The sequence below is a fragment of the Aquarana catesbeiana genome, linkage group LG13 (genome assembly GCF_042186555.1).
Source record: "Aquarana catesbeiana isolate 2022-GZ linkage group LG13, ASM4218655v1, whole genome shotgun sequence".
Taxonomy (NCBI): Eukaryota; Metazoa; Chordata; class Amphibia; order Anura; family Ranidae; genus Aquarana; species Aquarana catesbeiana.
In genome coordinates this window covers 160,691,484-160,710,143 of record NC_133336.1, presented here as the reverse complement: position 1 = coordinate 160,710,143, position 18,660 = coordinate 160,691,484, and the positions used below count along the sequence as shown (strand labels likewise).

General features: G+C 43.2%; 1 protein-coding gene across 27 annotated transcripts in view; it reads left to right on the top strand.

Moving 5' to 3' along the window:
• GPHN (gephyrin) overlaps positions 1-18,660 on the top strand; it is an 877,053-nt gene that overhangs the window by 378,669 nt on the left and 479,724 nt on the right. For all 27 annotated transcript variants that reach the window (XM_073610658.1, XM_073610659.1, XM_073610665.1 and 24 more), the window contains exon 4: positions 4,673-4,765. In XM_073610658.1, the coding sequence (XP_073466759.1) occupies positions 4,673-4,765 (93 nt within the window). The remainder of the gene's footprint in view (positions 1-4,672; positions 4,766-18,660) is intronic.

The window sequence follows — 18,660 nt, the reverse complement described above, 5'->3', positions numbered from 1 at the left end:
AGAGGGTTTAACGGCACATTGAAGTCTCCTCCGAAAATAAGGCATCCTGAGCTGAAGTCTCGGAGTTTGTCAAGAATGCGTTTACAAAATGTTGCGTGCGCTGTGTTGGGAAAATAAACATTGGCTAGAGTCATGGGAGTGCCAGAACAATTACCCTTCAGGAATAGGAACCTGCCCTCTGGGTCCACGATTTTATCTGTGACTTCAAAGGAAGCGTCTCTACTAATAAGTATAGACACTCCCTTGGATTTAGCCATGCTATTAGTTGCATGATAAGTTTGTGTGAAAAAGGAGTCAGTCAGTTTGGGGACATTGTCGGTCTGGAAGTGTGTCTCTTGTAAAAATACGAATTTGGGCCTACCTTTTTTGAGTTCTTTTAGTAGAGCGGTGCGTTTTTCATGAATGTTTAAACCATTTGTATTATGAGAAATCACTGTGGGAGAATGCCTCAGGGATGAGTACGCCATCTTGTGGATTCAGAGAGAGCCGGCAGCACAATATCTAGAAACAAAGCTTAATGACCGTTAGTATTTTAGCTATAAATTGTTAATGATCAATACACTTTTCAATTCCTAAAGAAGAAGAAAAAAAAAAAAAAAAAGGGGGGGTGAGATATTTAGAGAGAAGTAGGAGTGAGAGTAAGAGAGAGAGAATTAGGAAAAGGAGTAAGATATACTGTTTTCTCCCTGGTTACCAGGTTGGTCCAAGGAAGTAGTTTAAATTAGTGCTACTCAGCGGGAGAAATCCCTCCCGCTAGAGAGCACTTGTTGGGAGCAGTGGATGACTGCCCGGACTTTTAGAAATACAAATTTAAATGTAGTAATAAAACAACGCTAGTTATTAGAGCTGAAACCGGTAGCAGCCTGTGTAAATAAAACTGTAGTTGTGTTAGTCAACTTAGTGCCTAAAATGCTTGATATAGGAAACTGTGGACTCTACTTATGAAGAGTTAAACCTGAACTAAAAGAATAATAACCGCAACTTGTGGGAATTGACACCCTGTTACGTGGAGGCCGCGGGGTCCCCTTTAAATGGGGTCTGTCTCCCGCCATCCCCACGCACAAACGTGCAAGGGAAGGATTTCCGTAGCGTTGTTGTTATCATTGCCCCCGCATCATCTTTAGTTTCAATATTAACCCTTTATTTGGGTTTGTCAATTTATCTAACATTAACAACTTAGATTTACCCATTTCTGTCATCTTTATGACTGTAAAGTTCCTTGATCCTTCCCTCATAAGGAGCATAGTCAATATAAATTTTTGAAGTCTTGGTGTTGACCGCTCCATGATGACTTGTCTTGATCCTCAGTACGTAGGTCCCTAAGACAGATCCATAGATGAATTGGGTTCAAAGTGGGTGGTGCGTCTTTTCCATCCGAACGACCCCGACTGACAAGACGAGATCATTATGGTGAAGTGTTGTAAAGCTGGCAAAGGTATCTTTGTCGTGAATAAGATTTGCGTACTCACTGGTCTGCTGAAATGAATCTATGAAGAGGGGTCTTCAGACATCATCCAGTCCCCTGGAAGTGTGTGGTCTGTTGTTTGGAGTTCCGGCTTGAGGACCACCAGGGCGTGTAGATTTCATTTTCTTTGAATGCCGCTTATCTGGAGAAGTAAGTGGTGATCTCGATTGTGACTTCTCCAGGGGAGGTAATAAGAACTCCTGATACCATTCTGGTAATTCTATGAGGTCTAATTGAAGTGCTTAACAAAAATCCGGTAGATCTTCAGGCGATCTTAGTGTATGTTGTCTGCCATTGTGGTTCACCAGAAGTGCAAATGGAAAGCGCCACGTGTATCGAATGTCCTTTTCTCTTAGTTTGTCAAGGAGTGGTCGCAGAGCTCTGCGGTTCTTTAGAGTTATCTGGGATAGGTCATGAAAAAGCATAATAGTCTCGCCATTAAAAATGATTTTCTGCGTGCTCTGCGCATGATATCCTCTTTTAGAGAAAAGTTTTGCAAACAGCAAATGATATCCCGGGGCGGCATAGTATCAGGGCCTCTAGCTCTGAGTGCTCTGTGGGCTCTCACAAATTCTATGACTGTGTCTTCTGGTCTGTCTAGCAGGCTGTTAAAGACTCTTTGCAGAGCTGGGAGTATTTGTTCAGCTTCCACCGATTCGGGGATCCCCCTCACCCTTATATTGTTCCTCCTTCCCCTGTTGTCCAAATCTTCTAAATGCTTATTGATTTCAATAAGATGTTGGGCTTGGGTAGAGGTAACTTTCTCTAGGCGGTGAATTGCTATGTCTCTGCCTCTGCCTGCAGCTTCTGCAGTGGCCATCTTGTCTGTGAGTACAATCATGCTGGACTTTAAGTCAGTGATAGCTGCAGAGAAAGTAGCTTTAATGTCGGCTGCAAAGCCTGACATGCCTGCGTAGGTGAGCGGTAGATCAGGGTGAGGAGTGTTCCTACCAGTGTCATCCGCCGTGGATTGAGAGTCCTCGCTGAATTCATCCTCCACATGCGGCGTCGCCATCTTGGGTCCCGACTTGCTGATCCGCTCCGCCGGGAGATTTCTAAGTAAATCCGATATGTCCCTTCCTTTATATGCAGCCGCTGAACGGCGAGATCTTGTGCGGGGTGTTCCCAGGTTCCTCCTGTTCATTATGAAGTGCTGTCGGCGCTAAGAGACGGGCTCAGGCTGCTGTTCCACCGGAGCTCCTGTATTAAGCGTCCATCTCTGCCGCGCCAAGCCACGCCCCCCTTAATGTGTTTTTTAAATTTTGTACTTATTTCATTGAATAAACATTTTTCAAACTAGATTAATTTTTCTCAAACAATTTCTGTGCCTTAAAAGTCCACCACAAGGGGATTTTGTTTCTTTTCTCACTCACCCTGTGACCATCAGACTCTCCAGATTGTCTCATCACTTATACAAAGTTCTATGTGACAAAACGCATCAAGGTGTGGCCGTGGCACGTATTGGAAAGATTTCCTGAAACAATGTGAGCAGGGATGAGATAAGGTGCAGGTGAGAGGTGCTCAGGATGACACAGATTTATCCAGCTGAGTAGCCTAGATGTTCTTTTTACCAATGTTATGTTATATATGTTATATTTACCAGTGCTTAAATCGGTGCAGGTACACATGAATTTTTAACTTCATGGTGTAATTGTTGTCTTATAGTATGGAACTTTTCTATTTGTTATGGGGATAATTGCCCAATAGTATCTCACAACTCACGATGGGCGTAAAAAAAAAAAAAAAAAGTGCAGTGTTTAATGGTATGTTTTTTAACTTTATGGATGTCACCTCAAAGTCACACAAATTGCAGATATAGGGAGTTATCTCTATTTTATTTACATTTTTTTATTTACAATAAAAAAACTGCAACCCAAGTAAAAACTGTAAAAAGAAACCCTAAACCTGATCTAGGAAGTGGATATGAATGAATGATTAAAGCAAATGTAGGAAATATTCTTGTGGCCAAGGCAAAGTAGTCATTGGCCAGTTAAGGAGTGCTCTGCATTGTGACTTTAGGAAATTGTTTGTGATCCTCACAGAATTGCAGCTGACTGTGTTTCCAAGGTACTGGTACGTTTGTGTGGTGTTACTTTTTGAGGTGGTGTAGGAAGTGGGCCAGAGTATGGTGGAATGTACCATCTTTTCATTTCCCTGAATCAGGGGGAGCCAATTCCCCCCAAACTTGTTGGCTTTATTTACTTTTGTCTTTATTAAATAACTATAAAATTCATCAAGTGAGACCTTTCTCTTTTTGGACATCGGCGCTCCTCTCCAATCACCCAAAGTGTTTACCATCTTTTCTGGCAGTAAGGTTGAAAGAAAATTTCTATTGATAAGAATTGTTGAGTCTCATGTTGCTGCCACCTTGGAAGGGCCATGTGAAATATTCGCATTTGGATTTTTAAAGTATGCCTTGATTCCCAATGAAAACGCTGGTTGAGTGAGAGTGGGCATTGAGTGCTCTTTCTTTTGCCCATTTTGTGCAGGCTAGGTGGCAGTAAATCTGTAGGCTTGCACTGGCACTCTCACAAGGGGCATGTTCTCTTGGCTACATCTGGCCACTCTCCTCTTAGTCATCCTTTAACTTTAGTGCAACATCCTTAGCCATGGGAGGCTGGTAAGCTTACATTGCTACCTCTAGCAGTAATGAAGGTTTTAACATTTTAGGAATCCTTTCTCCTTTTAATAGGAATACTGTGTTACGGTAAAGAAGGAATGGCTCCCCTAAATTGTAAAAGCTGAACTCTAGGGAGGTATAAAACTGCCTTTCCCAAATGCTTACTTACCTCAGTAGAACAGCTGTGATCCTCTATTTTGTTTTATCCGTTCTTGCTAAAATCCTTTTTGTCTTTGACCTTGCATGCCCATTGAGCCATAACAGGTTTGTATAGGTCCATTTTCAGAGTGTCCCCAGTTTTGGGACATAACTCTATACAAGTCTTTGATGGGAAATTGGACAGGCTCTACCAGAGAGGATACATCTTTGAGAAGGTTGCTGTTCTACTAAGATAAGTAAGCATTTGGAAGAAGATTTTTTAGTGTGGTTTCAAGCGTGCCAGTTAGTGTACTTTGTCCGAAAGTACACTTGTCCTTAAAATTACTTTCCATTCAATCTATTGATTGTAGTGAAATGCTTTGTTATATTTATATGTTATATTTTTTAAGAAGATGATTTCACTGACATTTTATTTATTTTTATGCCAGGAGTCGTTAATAGACTGGTGTGATGAAAAAGAACTTAACTTGATTCTAACGACAGGGGGAACTGGCTTTGCTCCAAGAGATGTTACACCAGAGGTGAGAAACTTAAAAGTTTAAACTTTTATTTGTATTGGTATTTGTTTCTCAACATGTGGCCTAAAGAGTAAAGTGGAAGCTACCATTGCTGACCTTTTTCTTTAAAAATACTAGTTGGACCGTTGTCATGCTGTGCCGCTTTCTTTATTGTTTTTAGTCAGTAACTTGAAGCACGGACCATGGGCTTTACTCTCCCTTTCCTGATCTGCAAATTTATTTTGGATCATAGACTTAGGCACTGGTGTGAAGCCAGTAGGTCAACATGACACCAAATCAACTTACATTTTCAGAAGGTGGTCTGCTTGACAGCTTCAAATTTACTCTGACAAGTTTTACTGCACTAGTATAAAACATGTTTATCCTGTATTTTGATGTGTGCTAAAACCTTGGACTGGTAAGTTCGAGCACTGAACTTATCCTCGCTGGAGAAGATACGCTTGAGAGGGGATATACGAATACTATACTGGTGACCCCACCATAGGGATAAAAGAAGGGAGTTTAACAAGACTCGTGGCCACTCATTAAAATTAGAAGACAAGAGGTTTAGCCTTTACTGACATATAATCACACACATAGGTTGGACTTGTGTCTTTTTTCAACCTCACCTACTATGTAACTATGGTGCATTTAATGGAGTTATAGCACTCACTATAATCAGCTTTACGTTTTCTATATTTTTTTTTTCTTTTTTTTTTTTTTTAAGGTTAGAAAATATATTTAGTGTGATACCTTCTCTTGCACACTTCAACTCAGCTAATCAAATGACTGAACAATTTAGTAGTAAAGTGCCCATAAACCTAGGGTATTTAAAAAGCCATGGCTGCTTCCAGCTATGAGGTTAAAGTTTTACCAAACCCCAACAGTAAAATAAAGTCTGTATATGCAGTAAAGCATGCGTGTGTCAGAAACCATGAACCAGACCGAGACAGAAGTACAGTTAAATCACACTTGTTTATTAATAAAAAGGTAAATAGATTAAGCGTAGTCAAGCATAGCCAGAGTCCAGTAACTGGATGGGGTAGTCAGCCAAGCCAGAGTTCAGTAACCAGATCTGGTAATCAGCCAGGCCAGAAGTCAGGGATCCAAGTAGAGGAACAGCAAGCAGGATAAGGAGCCAGAAGGTATGTCAGCAAGCCAGTCTTTAAACAGGAACGCAGGAGATGGTTTCTTGTGATGTGACTAAGGCGAAGGCAGGAAGGAAGTGAGCTGGACGTCTTTAAGTAGGCGTGACTGACGAGCAGATCCATAACAGCTGGTTAACTGTGGAGAGAGAAGAGAGCTGGCAATTAGCCGACAGCTGAGCGGCCAGCTCAGAGAAGGAAGGGCTGAGCCAGCCCTGACAGTACCCCCTCCTCAACGACCCCTCCCCCTCGAAGGACCACCGGGCTTGAGGGGAAAACGTCAATGGAAATCACGGAGGAGGGCAGGGGCATGTACGTCCGAGGTTGAGACCCAGGAGTGTTCCTACGGACCGTACCCCTTCCAATGCACCAGGTACTGTATGCGCCCACGGAACCTACGGGAGTCAACAATGGATTATACCTCATAATTCTCATGGTTCTAAACCTGTATAGGGTGAGGACGTGGCACTGAGGTGGTAAAGCGGTTGCAGACCAATGGTTTCAATAAGGAGACATGAAACACATTTAAGATGTGCATACTAGGAGGAAGGTCCTGGGTTAATCCTGCGAAGGATACGGAAAGGCCCAATAACCTGAGGTGCGAACTTCAGTGAGGGAACACAAAGTCAGAGGTTGCGAGATGACAGCCAGATCCTGTCCCCAACCTGGTAGGAAGGCGCGGGCAGGCGTCTGCGGTCAGCATGGAGTCTGTACCTATCATTAGCATGACGCAAAGCCTCCTGGACTTGTACCCAAGTTGAACAAAGACCACGGAGCTGCTCCTCTATTGCAGGAGTACTCTGCGGAACAAACAAGTCAGGCAACATGGAAGGTTGGAAACTATGATTCGCCATAAACGGAGACAACCGGGAAGCAGAATTCAAGGCACTGTTGTGAGCAAACTCCACCCATGGTAATGGGTCAGACCAGTTGTTGTGATGGTCAGAAGTATAGCAACGTAGGAATTGCTCCAAGGACTGATTGGCTCGTTCTGTGGCCCCATTAGACTGTGGTGATAAGCAGAGGAGAAAGAAAGCTGAATTCCCAGCTGTGCACAAAAGGCTCGCCAGAACCGGGACACAAACTGACTACTCCTGTCCGAGACAATTACCTTGGGTAGCCCATGTAAGCAAAAGATCTCCTGAGCAAAAACGGAAGCCAGTTCCTTAGAAGTGGGCAACTTTTTAAGTGGAATACAATGACACATCTTTGAGAACCGGTCAACCACCATAAGGATAACCGTGTTGCCTTGGGAGTTGGGCAACTCCACAATGAAATCCATAGACAGGTGGGTCCAGGGCCTCTTTCCATTGGGTATGGGTTGTAGGGGACCCACTGGAAGGTCTCGTGGAGTCTTACTCTGAGCACACACGGAACAGGCAGCTACGAAGGCAGTTACATGAGCACGTAGACTAGGCCACCAGAATTGTTGGGAAATGGCCCAAATGAGTTGATTCTTCCCAGGGTGGCCTGCAGCCTGGGGAGAATGGTAAGTCTGGAGCACAGCAGTACGGAACATTCTGGGACAAAGCAGCAGTCACAAGGTTTCTCAGGAGTAGCATGGACCTGAGCAGCAAGAATTTTGTCACCCAAAGGAGAAGTAAGACTGGTGCGAACTGTAGCCAGAATACGATCAGGAGGAATCATAGGAACCAGAACTGACTCCAACTTGGAAGTGGAGGAAAATTGTCGTGACAAGGCGTCAGCCCTTACATTCTTAGTACCGGGTAAGAATGAGACAATGTAATTGAAACTTGACAAGAAAAGAGCCCATCACGCCCTTCTGGGAGAGAGGCGTTTAGCCTCAGACAAGAATGTGAGCTTCTTATGGTCAGTAAGAATGAGAACCGGCACAGTGGTACCTTAGAGGAGATGTCTCCAATCTGTCAGGGCTAAAATGATTGCCAACAGCTCTCTGTCACCAATCTCATAATTGCACTCCGCAGGTGACAATTTCTTGGAAAAGTAGCCACAAAGATGCATAGCACTCTCAGAGGTAGGACGTTGAGACAGAAGGGCACCAACAATAGTCTCAGAAGCATCAACCTCAAGGATAAAAGGTAACGTGGGATCAGGATGTGCCAACACAAGAGCAGAAACAAAGGCAGCCTTGAGACCGCCTAAGGACCTCAAGGTTCAGGTGTTCCCAGGACGGGTAGGACAAAACTTCAAAAAGTGACCTGCCTGGCCACAATAAAGGCACAATCTCTCCCTCCTCCTAAAGGCTCTCTCATCCGCAGAGAGACGCGTGAAGCCCAAGTGCATGGGTTCATCTTCACTGACCGACTCGGTACCAGGAGGCATGAGAGGTGAGGGAGGCACGGGTGGGACTGCAGAGCTTGGAGGCAAACATACATACAGGATGCTTCCGCAAGTGCTCCTTAAAAGAAAGTCTTTCTCTGAGTCTGGAGTCAATGAGGATGGCAAACGAAAAGCTCTCCAGCTCAGTGGGTATATCTCGGGCTGCTATCTCATCCTTGAATCTGAGAGACCATGAGAAAAAGCAGCCACGAGGGCCTCATTGTTCCAAGCAACCTCTGCTGCCAGAGTATGGAACTCAATGGCGTAGTCGGCAGCAGTTCTCGTACTCTGTTTGATGGACATGAGGCACTTGGCAGCAGAAGCAGAGCGTGCGGGAACATCAAATACCCTTTGAAAGGAGGCCACAAACTCAGGGCAACTCAAGACAACAGGTTTTTGCGTCTCCCATAGAGGGTTAGCCCAGGCCAAGGCTCTCTCAGAAAGCAAAGATATCATGAACCCTACTTTGCTTCTGCCCGTGGGAAACGCCTGGGGCAGCATCTCAAGGTATATCTCAATTTGGTTGAGAAACCCTCTGCATTGAACTGGATCGCCCCCAAATCGCTGGGGAAGCAGGGCGGAACCAGACATACCTCTTATAGAGGTAACACTCAAGGCGGGTGCCTGCACAGAGACTGGCGCAGCAGCAGGGAAGGCCTGCAACTCATGTTGTACTGGAGCAGCCACAGTGGGGGATTCCAGGTGAGCCGTGCAACTCAGGAGCGTTTGCAGCGCAATGGCAAACTGATCCATGCATCTTGCTCACCCAGTCTGGAAAAAATATTACCAACAAGTGGATTGACTGTATCTTCTGAATTCATGGCCTTCGCCAACGTCTTTAAGTAGGCGGGACTGATGAGCAGTCCCAGATTAACTGTGGAGAGAGAAGAGAGCTGGCAATTAGCCAACAGCTGAGTGGCCAGTTCAGAGAAGGAAGGGCTGAGCCAGCCCTGACAGCGTGTTATACTCACTGTGGAACCTAAGAGGTTTTATCATCCGCAGTGAGGGTGGGAGGGTGCATGTAATCAGCACAGAGCCAATCAACACTGTCCAGACAGAGGTTCAGGGGTCATGCAGCCTCAAAAGACAGTCAGATTATAGAGTGAAAGCTCCTCTTACAATTTTTAACCAGATGCTCATAGAAGTCATAAGACTGCTTTATACTGCTGACGAAAAAAAGGTTATAGCAGTTTATATTGACTTAAATCATTGCATTTCCATGTTCTGTGTGCTGTCGGAGACCAGATATAGTGAATGCAGGGTCCTGGGTTTAGTAACACTTTAAGGTCAGCTGCATGATCCCTTCCACCATGATAGTACTCCAACTTAATCCTTTTTATTTTTCACTTATAGCTTTCAAAGCTTGTAAAGGCCCCCCAAAGCATATCTTTTCTGAAAGCACATGACCAGTAGAATAAAAAGAAGTTGTTACTGATTTCTAAGGTCCCACGAAATTTGCGCAAATGTTTATCAAAACAATATTTTTAATAAGAATCCACTAAAATCATGATTAGCAGATAAATACACAGCACATTTTACAAAATTTCTACTAAATATAAAAGCTTAACCTGTATTGAGTTAATAAATAACAAATATTTGTAATTTTTACATTTTACCTTTTTGCAAAATGGTGAAAATCGAATGTATGCAAAAATGTAAATATCCAAATTTCTCTAACAATCTGAAGGTTTTCATTTTTCCCTTACGGCTTTCAGAATTTGTGAAAGACCCCCAAAACCATATATTTTCTGAAAGCATATGACCTTTATATTCAAAAGAAGGTGCTACTGATTTTTAGACCCCGCGGTATTTGCGCAAATGTTTATCAAACCAATATATTCGCAAAAAATACACTAAAACCATTAGTAGCAGAAAAAAAAACACAGCTAATTTTACAAAATTTCTGCTAAATCCATACTAAATATAAAAGCTTAACCTGAAAGGAGTTAATTAATAACAAATATTTGTAAATTTTAAATTGCGCCTTTTTGCAAAATGGTGAAAAACGAACATACCAAAAAAGTTCTCCAAAAATCTTGTTTTCATTTTTCACTTACACCTTTCAGAATTTGTAAAAGTCCCCCAAAGCCATACATTTTCTGAAAGCACATGGCCAATAGAATAAAAAAAAGGTGCCACTGATTTTTAAGGCAGTGCGATATTTGCGCAAATGTTTATTAAAACAATATTTTTGCTAAAAATACACTAAAATCATTAATAGTATACATAAACACATCATAACAAAATTCCTGCTAAATTGCTACTAAAGCATCGTTCACATGTGGCATACTAAAGTGTACGCCCATGGAGGGCCATGGGGGGCCATGTTTACCCGTTTAATGCATACCCGTACAGGCAGTCCCATTTATGTCTATTGGGATGCAATGGCTGTACAGGCATAGCTGCTGTTCCCAATCTGATATCCGTGCGGGTGTGGGTACATGACTCCGAATGCAGTGTGAGCTCAGGGACATGCATGCGGACCTACATGGATGTAAAATTTGGAGCAACGGCTCTGTTCGTGCAATTGCTGCATCCCAAATGAAAATGGGACTGCCTGCAGAGAGATGCACGGAACACCTGTCCATCCCTGTAAAGGTACGCTGTGTATGCCCTGTGTGAACAAGGCCTTAGCCCCCTTTCACACAAGCAGATCTGGTCTGTCTGTCCGTTTTTCAGGCCACCCATTGCTCTCTATGGAGAGGCTGATGTAAATGGACATGTATCCGTTTACACCTGCCTGCATCCGATCCAGTCCAGTCTAGTCTGTTAAAAACAGACGGATGGGGATTCCATTTCCCATCTATTTAGCAGATTGGATGGTATCTGAAGGGAATGGACAGGAGGTCCGTTGCATTTTGACCGCCCCATAGAGAATAGCAGGCATGTCATCCACCTGCTCAGCGGGGATCAGCAGACAGATCCCCCGCTGAGCAGGCGGATCTGCTTGACGGAGTCTAATCCATGTGAAAGGGGTCTTATCAGGAGCAGCCGGTCCATTAGGGGTGCAGGGGCGTTTGTATGATTTTTTTTTTCAAGCCACATGATTAGAGCCTGAGGCTCTAATTGGCTTGAAAAAGATTGGGCTTGGGGCACGAGCATTGCATCCCGAACCCACCCACTTGTGACAATAGCGTGCCATATGGCAAAAAATGACCTGGTCAGAAAGAGGGCAAATCCTTCTGGGGCTGAAGTAGTTAAAGGAATACTTAAAGTTTAACTAAAGCTGGCCATAAACTAGTAGTTTCTAATGACCGTTCATGCAAACACTTGTAAAAAAAAAAATCTCAGTACAACCTATGACTCAACAAATGTTGTTCAAAAGTACTTCAAATTTTTGTTTTCTGTTAGCATTTGATTTTGGAACAAACGGACTTTCCTGAGCGGAAACTACACAGCACTGTTGGAAATTGATTTGTTTGAGAAAAAAATTCCATTCTGCTCATTCAAATTTTCTTGTCACTGAGGTCGAACATGAACATTGATTTGACCTCACTAACAACTAGAAACTTTAACAAATGTTTGTAGGACAAGCAATTTTAAGCAAAATTGTGTATGGCCAGCTTAAATCTGCATTAGGTGAACTTATGTGGCAGGCTTAACAGGTATTTGTGGGAATAAGTGAAACGTAAGCGCAAATGCACGCATAATTAAGGTGCTGAAACACATATCTTTTTTTTTCCATTTATAATTTTTTATTTCACTCTTCAGCAAAGCACATAGTACAGTTCTACAAAGAAAATAGTGTGCCGAACATGGCAGAAACCTTCATAAAGCATTTAACAGAAATAACAATGAAATATGTCAATGCACTTTCGGAACCGTGTCGTCTTGTTTAATTCCGTTGCCATTAGGAATCCGATTATATGGAAAGTGTTCATTCCGAACAAGGCCCCCAGAACATACAATACAAGAACATGTAATACTAGTGTGTAAACAGGGGTTCGACCCACGCAGGTTAAATCCAAAAGAGCATGGTTTATTTTTTTCTTTTCTATAAAACCTAAATTAGAACATAGATGGGGATCATGGAGGAATGAGTGAGAAAAAAGGAAAGGGAAGAGGAAAAGCAAGAAATTCTTACAGGGGCTGGTGTTTGCCCAAGAAGCCAAAGACTACCAAGCAGTCAATCACTACTGGGCCTGAGCCCGTACAATTCAAGGAGACAGGTACAAAGCATAATCTCGTGACACTGAGTCATGCCAATAATACCGTTTTGCGGAATTTTTCCTCCTTACATTTCATGGCCGCTGTTTGGCATTCCATATCATTGATCTCATTAACCACAGCCATACAGTGACCAACCGATGGGGGGTTAGCATGTTTCCATTTTTTGTGGGATGCACGCCCTGGCCGCATTAAGCAGGTGGATCAGGAGGGATCTCTTGTATCTACAGTCAGGTCCATAAATATTGGGACATCGACCGAATTCTAATCTTTTTGGCTCTATACACCACCACAATGGATTTGAAATGAAACTAACAAGATGTGCTTTAACTGCAGACTTTCAGCTTTAATCTGAGGGTATTTATATCCAAATCAGGTGAACGGTGTAGGAATTACAACAGTTTGTATATGTGCCTCCTACTTTTTAAGGGACCAAAAGTAATGGGACAGATTAACAATTATCCATCAAACTTTCACTTTTTAATACTTGGTTGCAAATCCTTTGCAGTCAATTACAGCCTGAAGTCTGGAACACATAGACATCACCAGACGCTGGGTTTCATCCCTGGTGATGCTCTGCCAGGCCTCTAGTGCAACTGTCTTCAGTTCCTGCTTGTTCTTGGAGCATTTTCCCTTCAGTTTTGTCTTCAGCAAGTGAAATGCATGCTCAATCGGATTCAGGTCAGGTGATTGACTTGGCCATTGCATAACATTCCATTTCTTTCCCTTAAAAAACTCTTTGGTTACTTTCGCAGTATGCTTCGGGTCATTGTCCATCTGCACTGTGAAGCGCCGTCCTAATGAGTTTTGAAGCATTTTGCTGAATATGAGCAGATAATATTGCCCGAAACACTTCAGAATTCATCAGCAGTCATATCATCAATAAATACAAGAGAACCAGTTCCTTTGGCAGCCATACATGCCCACGCCATGACACTACCACCACCATGCTTCACTGATGAGGTGGTATGCTTTGGATCATGAGCAGTTCCTTTCCTTCTCCTTACTGTTCTCTCCCCATCACTCTGGTACAAGTTAATCTTGGTCTCATCTGTCCATAGGATTTTGTTCCAGAACTGTGAAGGCTTTTTTAGATGTTGTTTGGCAAACTCTAATCTGGCCTTCCTGTTTTTGAGGGTCACCAATGGTTTACATCTTGTGGTGAACCCTCTGTATTCACTCTGGTGAAGTCTTCTCTTGATTGTTGACTTTGACACACATACACCTACCTCCTGGAGAGTGTTCTTGATCTGGCCAACTGTTGTGAAGGGTGATTTTTTTCACCAGGGAAAGAATTCTTCGGTCATCCACCACAGTTGTTTTCCGTGGTCTTCTGGGTCTTTTGGTGTTGCTGAGCTCACTGGTGCGTTCTTTCCTTTTAAGGATGTTCCAAACAGTTGATTTGGCCACACCTAATGTTTTTGCTATCTCTCTGATGGGTTTGTTTTGTTTTCTCAGCCTTATGATGGCTTGCTTCACTGATAGTGACAGCTCTTTGGATCTCATATTGAGAGTTGACAGCAACAGATTCCAAATGCAAATAGCCACTTGAAATGAACTCTGGACCTTTTATCTGCTCCTTGTAAATGGGATAATGAGGGAATAACACACACCTGGCCGTGGAACAGCTGAGCAGCCAATTGTCCCATTACTTTTGGTCCCTTAAAAAGTGTGAGGCACATATGCAAACTGTTGTAATTCCTACACCGTTCACCTGATTTGGATGTAAATACCCTCAAATTAAAGATGAAAGTCTTCAGTTAAAGCACATCTTGTTTGTTTAATTTCAAATCCATTGTGGTGGTGTATAGAGCCAAAAAGATTAGAATTGTGTCGATGTCCCAATATTTATGGACCTGACTGTATGTCTCAAAAGTGGGGTAATATATAGTAAAAATTTCTCTGGGTGCATCTCCAGAGATAGATCAGTAAGCTTATGAGTCAGCCATCTGACAGCTTACCAAAAGGGTTGTAAGCTAGGGTAAGACCAAAATATATGTAACAACGTGTCTGGTTCTTTTTGGTATTGCAACACAATGGAGAAACAGTGGGGTAGAGCCTGTGTAGTACAGGGTCCTATACCAGCAGATCAGAAGTTTATATCCTGCTTCCTGGTATCTACTGGACAGGGAGGACCGATGGGCAAAGCAAAGAACCCCATCCCTCTATGCAGAGGTTAGGGCCATGTCTAAATCTCACTCCCATTTCTGAAGGAAGGGAGGAACAAAGTCCTCAGATGGTTTGGAAATCAGAGAATATGACATTGAAAGTGTATGGCGCATAGGGGAAGTCTGTGAACAAAGCTGCTCAAACTGACTAATCTTACTATGGTTCATGCTACTTAATCTGACGGTGGTTAAGAAATGGCATATTTGCATGGCTCGCCACGAATCTAAAGGGGGAGAGATCATGGCCTGGATCTCCGAAAGGACCTCCATCTGCCTCCCGTCAAAAAATGGTGAACTTGGAATTGGTTGGTCAAAAAAAGTGTTTGAATCCTCCAAGCCTAGAATAAATTCTTGAACACCAGTTTTAGGAGACATTAGATTAACAGTCTGCGGAGCGGATCCTAGGCAGTCTGTTTTGGCCTATACTGCCACTGTAGTACCTAACGTAGAATGCTGTTTCACCTCTAGCGGGAGAGGTTTAGATGGCCATGGAAGAGTCTGTAAAGGAAGTGGTGACAGATCTTGTTTCAGGCCTACCCATCCCTTTTCTGACTTATGTTTGATCCAGTCTAATGTGCGGTACATATGGCTTGCATAGTAATACTTAAAGGAATCCGGGAAGCCAAGTCACCCTCTCTCCTTCGGCGGACCAAGAAGCCGGTAGGAAATGTGCTTGGTTAATGTGGCCCTATAAAAAGTTCAGAAATTCCACTTTAGTTGCGTGAAGGAAAGAGCGGGGAATGGCTACTTGGAGGGTTTGTAAAAGGTATAAAAGTCTTGATAGAACTGTCATTTTGAGAATGCTGTTACATCCAAACCAGGTAAATGTTTGCTGTTGCCAGCGTTTCAGATCTATCCTGTTTGATATTAATCACAGAAGAAAATTTTATTAAATTATCTCTGACAAATATGGTGTAAGGTATATGCCCAAATAGTTAATTTTCTTCTGGGCCAAAGAAAAGGGAGAATTACCCTGAATTTGGTGAATAACTGCAGGGGTCAAATTAATATTTCCAGCCTCTGACTTATGAAAATTGATTTTATAGTTTTGCATAGTGTTGTAACTCCCGTAGAAGGTTGGGGATGGTTATGTCTAGGCTTGTAATAAAGAAGAGCAGGTCATCCGCATAAGCGGCCACCTTATGATGTGCAATTCCATTCTGAAGGCCTCTGGTATCCACATTGGCCCTAATTCCGCATAAAAGGGGCTCTAAGATTAATACTAAAATAAGGGGCATCCTTGTCTGGTGCCGTTGCTTAACGAAAAAGATGACAATGCCTCATTAGCTCTCGCTGCAGCTGTTGGATGAGAATATATTGCATCTAACCAAGTGCACATATTTGCTCCCAGACTGATATGTTTCAGGATCCGTTTAAGAAGGAGCCAATTGACCCTGTCAAATGCCTTCAGCAGCATAGGGATGTTCCGGGAATGAGCCAAGTGGATCAAGTTAAGGGCTCCACAAGCATTGTTCCTAGCCTCTCTGTCCAGAACGAATCCCATCTGGTTGTTATGAAACAAGGAAGGCAGAAATTGAAGAAGTCAATTGGCTAAAACCTTTGTGAAGATCTTAAGGTCCACATTTAACAAGGAGATGGAACAATAGTTTGCACAATCTGAACCATTTCTGTTCTCCTTGGGGATTAATGTTATGTGCGCAGAAAGTGGCTGCGGGCAGGGCCTCTCCATCAAACAAGGTGATGCAGGAATGTACCAGTCTGGGCACTAGGAGAGCAGAAAAAGTTTGATAGTAAAGCAAAGGGAGACATCTGGGCCAGGAGCCCGGTATGTCTCCATACCTTGCATCGCCCTCAGAACTTCCATATTACTTATGGGGCTCTCCATTTCGTCTCTATCCATGGCAGATGGTTGAGGGAGGCCAAAGTTTTGGAGGTAGTCCTCTATTACTGATGTCCAAGCCAAGGAGGTCTGACAATGCGCCATTGTTGGGTAAATTCTCATAATAGTCGCGAAAACAATTTGCAATATCCTGAGATTTGTGTAGTTTAGAGCCCTGAGGGGATGTTACAGTAGATATATGTGTCTTGTGTTTAGTGTCCTGTAGAACTCAGGTCAACAGTCTCCCTGGCTTGCCCCTTAATTTATAGTAGTGTCTCAGAGAATACATGTTATGTTTTAGCCTTCGTAAGCGGAACAGAATAAACGGTGTCTCCTAAAATTTTGAGGTCAATTGCTGTCTCAGTTGCCAGGGAGCCTTTATGAAATTGTTCCAGGATACGTATACGTTCCAAGATTATGGTCATTTCTTGCTGGTGCTCTCTTTTAATATGTGCTCCCAGCTTAATAAGGGAGCCTCTAATTACAAATTTGTGTCTTCCGCACCACCCATGAAGAGACCTCCTGGGAAGTGTTGGTGGTGAAATAATCCTTAATATCACGCTCTGTGAAGCTCACATATTGCCACTGTTGGAGCAGGCTTTCATTCAACCATGGACGTCTTATCTCTTCTAAGGTCAAGGTCAGCAGGACAGGAGCGTGGTCAGTCAGCATCCGGAGACCAATCTCACCCGCCTTAGGTAAGGGTAATGCCAATTGATGTAGGAAAAAATAGTCCAGTTGGGAATGAGAATTGTGCGGAGCATAGTAGAATGTGTAATCCCGAGAGTCTGCCAGACATCCACCAGGTTTTCCCCAGAGATGGCCCTTTTGATCCTCCGAAGGGCTGCATACGACATGTGAGTGGAACCCCTAGAGACATCTAATAATGGGTCCAAGGCAACGTTTAGATCAACGCCCAAAAATCCAAGTACCTTCAGCAAAGTCTGATCATTTCCAGAGACAGAGCTCAATAAAGCTCACCTGATCCACATTAGGGGCGTACAAAGTTGCCAGGGTAACAGGTCGACCGTAAATAGTTACCTTAACAGAGATACCTACCCTGGTCATCTCGTAGAATGTCAGTGCATATCCATGCTACCGACTTAGAAATCAATGTACTGACCCCTCGTGACTTGGAGTAAGGAGAACAACAGTGGTATGCAATGTGATAACGAGCATTTCTGAACTTAGGTAGCTTTGACTCCTTAAAATGGGTCTCTTGAAAGAAGGCAATATGTGCATAATTTCTCCATAGCTCACTCAAAATGTGGAGTCTTTTCTCTGGTGTGTTCAGGCCCTTAGCATTAAGAGACCACAACTTAACCTCCGGCATACTGGCGTACCTAATGGTGCAGCATTGGACCCTGCACAAATGGAGAGGAAAGAAGAAGAAGAGAAAAAAAAAGAAAAGGGGGTGGTAGGGGAGGGGGGAGAGAAAGAAAGAAGATAAAAAGAAATAGAAAGGGTGGCGAGGTAAAAGGAAAAGGGGGAGAACAAAGGAAGGTAGTGTAAATTTGGGTAGTTGAGGGGAGTTGGCAAGGGTCCGAAAGAGAAAAAACCCCCGGGCACTCGCCAAGAAACCTACATACTTGAGCTATATGTCAACGCTAACTCAACCAACTAGCTCTTGAGTTAGAGCAGGGCCCATGTGGGGAAAAACAGTAGAAGCCATGGAGGTTTCACAAGGACCTTCCAAAATGAAAAAAATATATATATATATTTACAGTGGCTGGAAACACCCGCCAGTACAGTGGTCTATAGTCAGCACAAGCCCCCATGTGGAGAAAAAGAAAGAGAACCACCTCAATAGCACTTTCTGTCATAGAAGGGGAGGCTCAGTGAGCCTGTATTCATGTAGGAATCACCCTGACAATCCCACGACATATCCAGGCAGTGCCCAAGGTGCATGGTAGGACCACACCGGAGGTAGACAGCAATATCAAGGACCACAGATACGCCCCGGAAGAAATCCTTTTGCAATGAAACCGGTTGGTTTAAGGCATTGATTCCGGTCATCGTGTTTGAATTGAGTTAACGATTGTTCTTGCTGTGGAAAATTTTTTGTTTTTAATGTAATGGTATGTCAGTGCATTACTTGAATAAAGCCCAACTTTAAGGATTTTACACTATCTTGGCATTTATCTCTATGCTGACATATCCCACTGAGCAACATTATTTAAGACTAAGTGGGGTGTTGGTTTCCATATGACATTTGAATGATCCCCCTCGTCTTTCTGATGCTGAGGAGTGACCGTGGGTGGAGCATATGAGATAAGAGCCCCTTTTGACCCCCCGTAA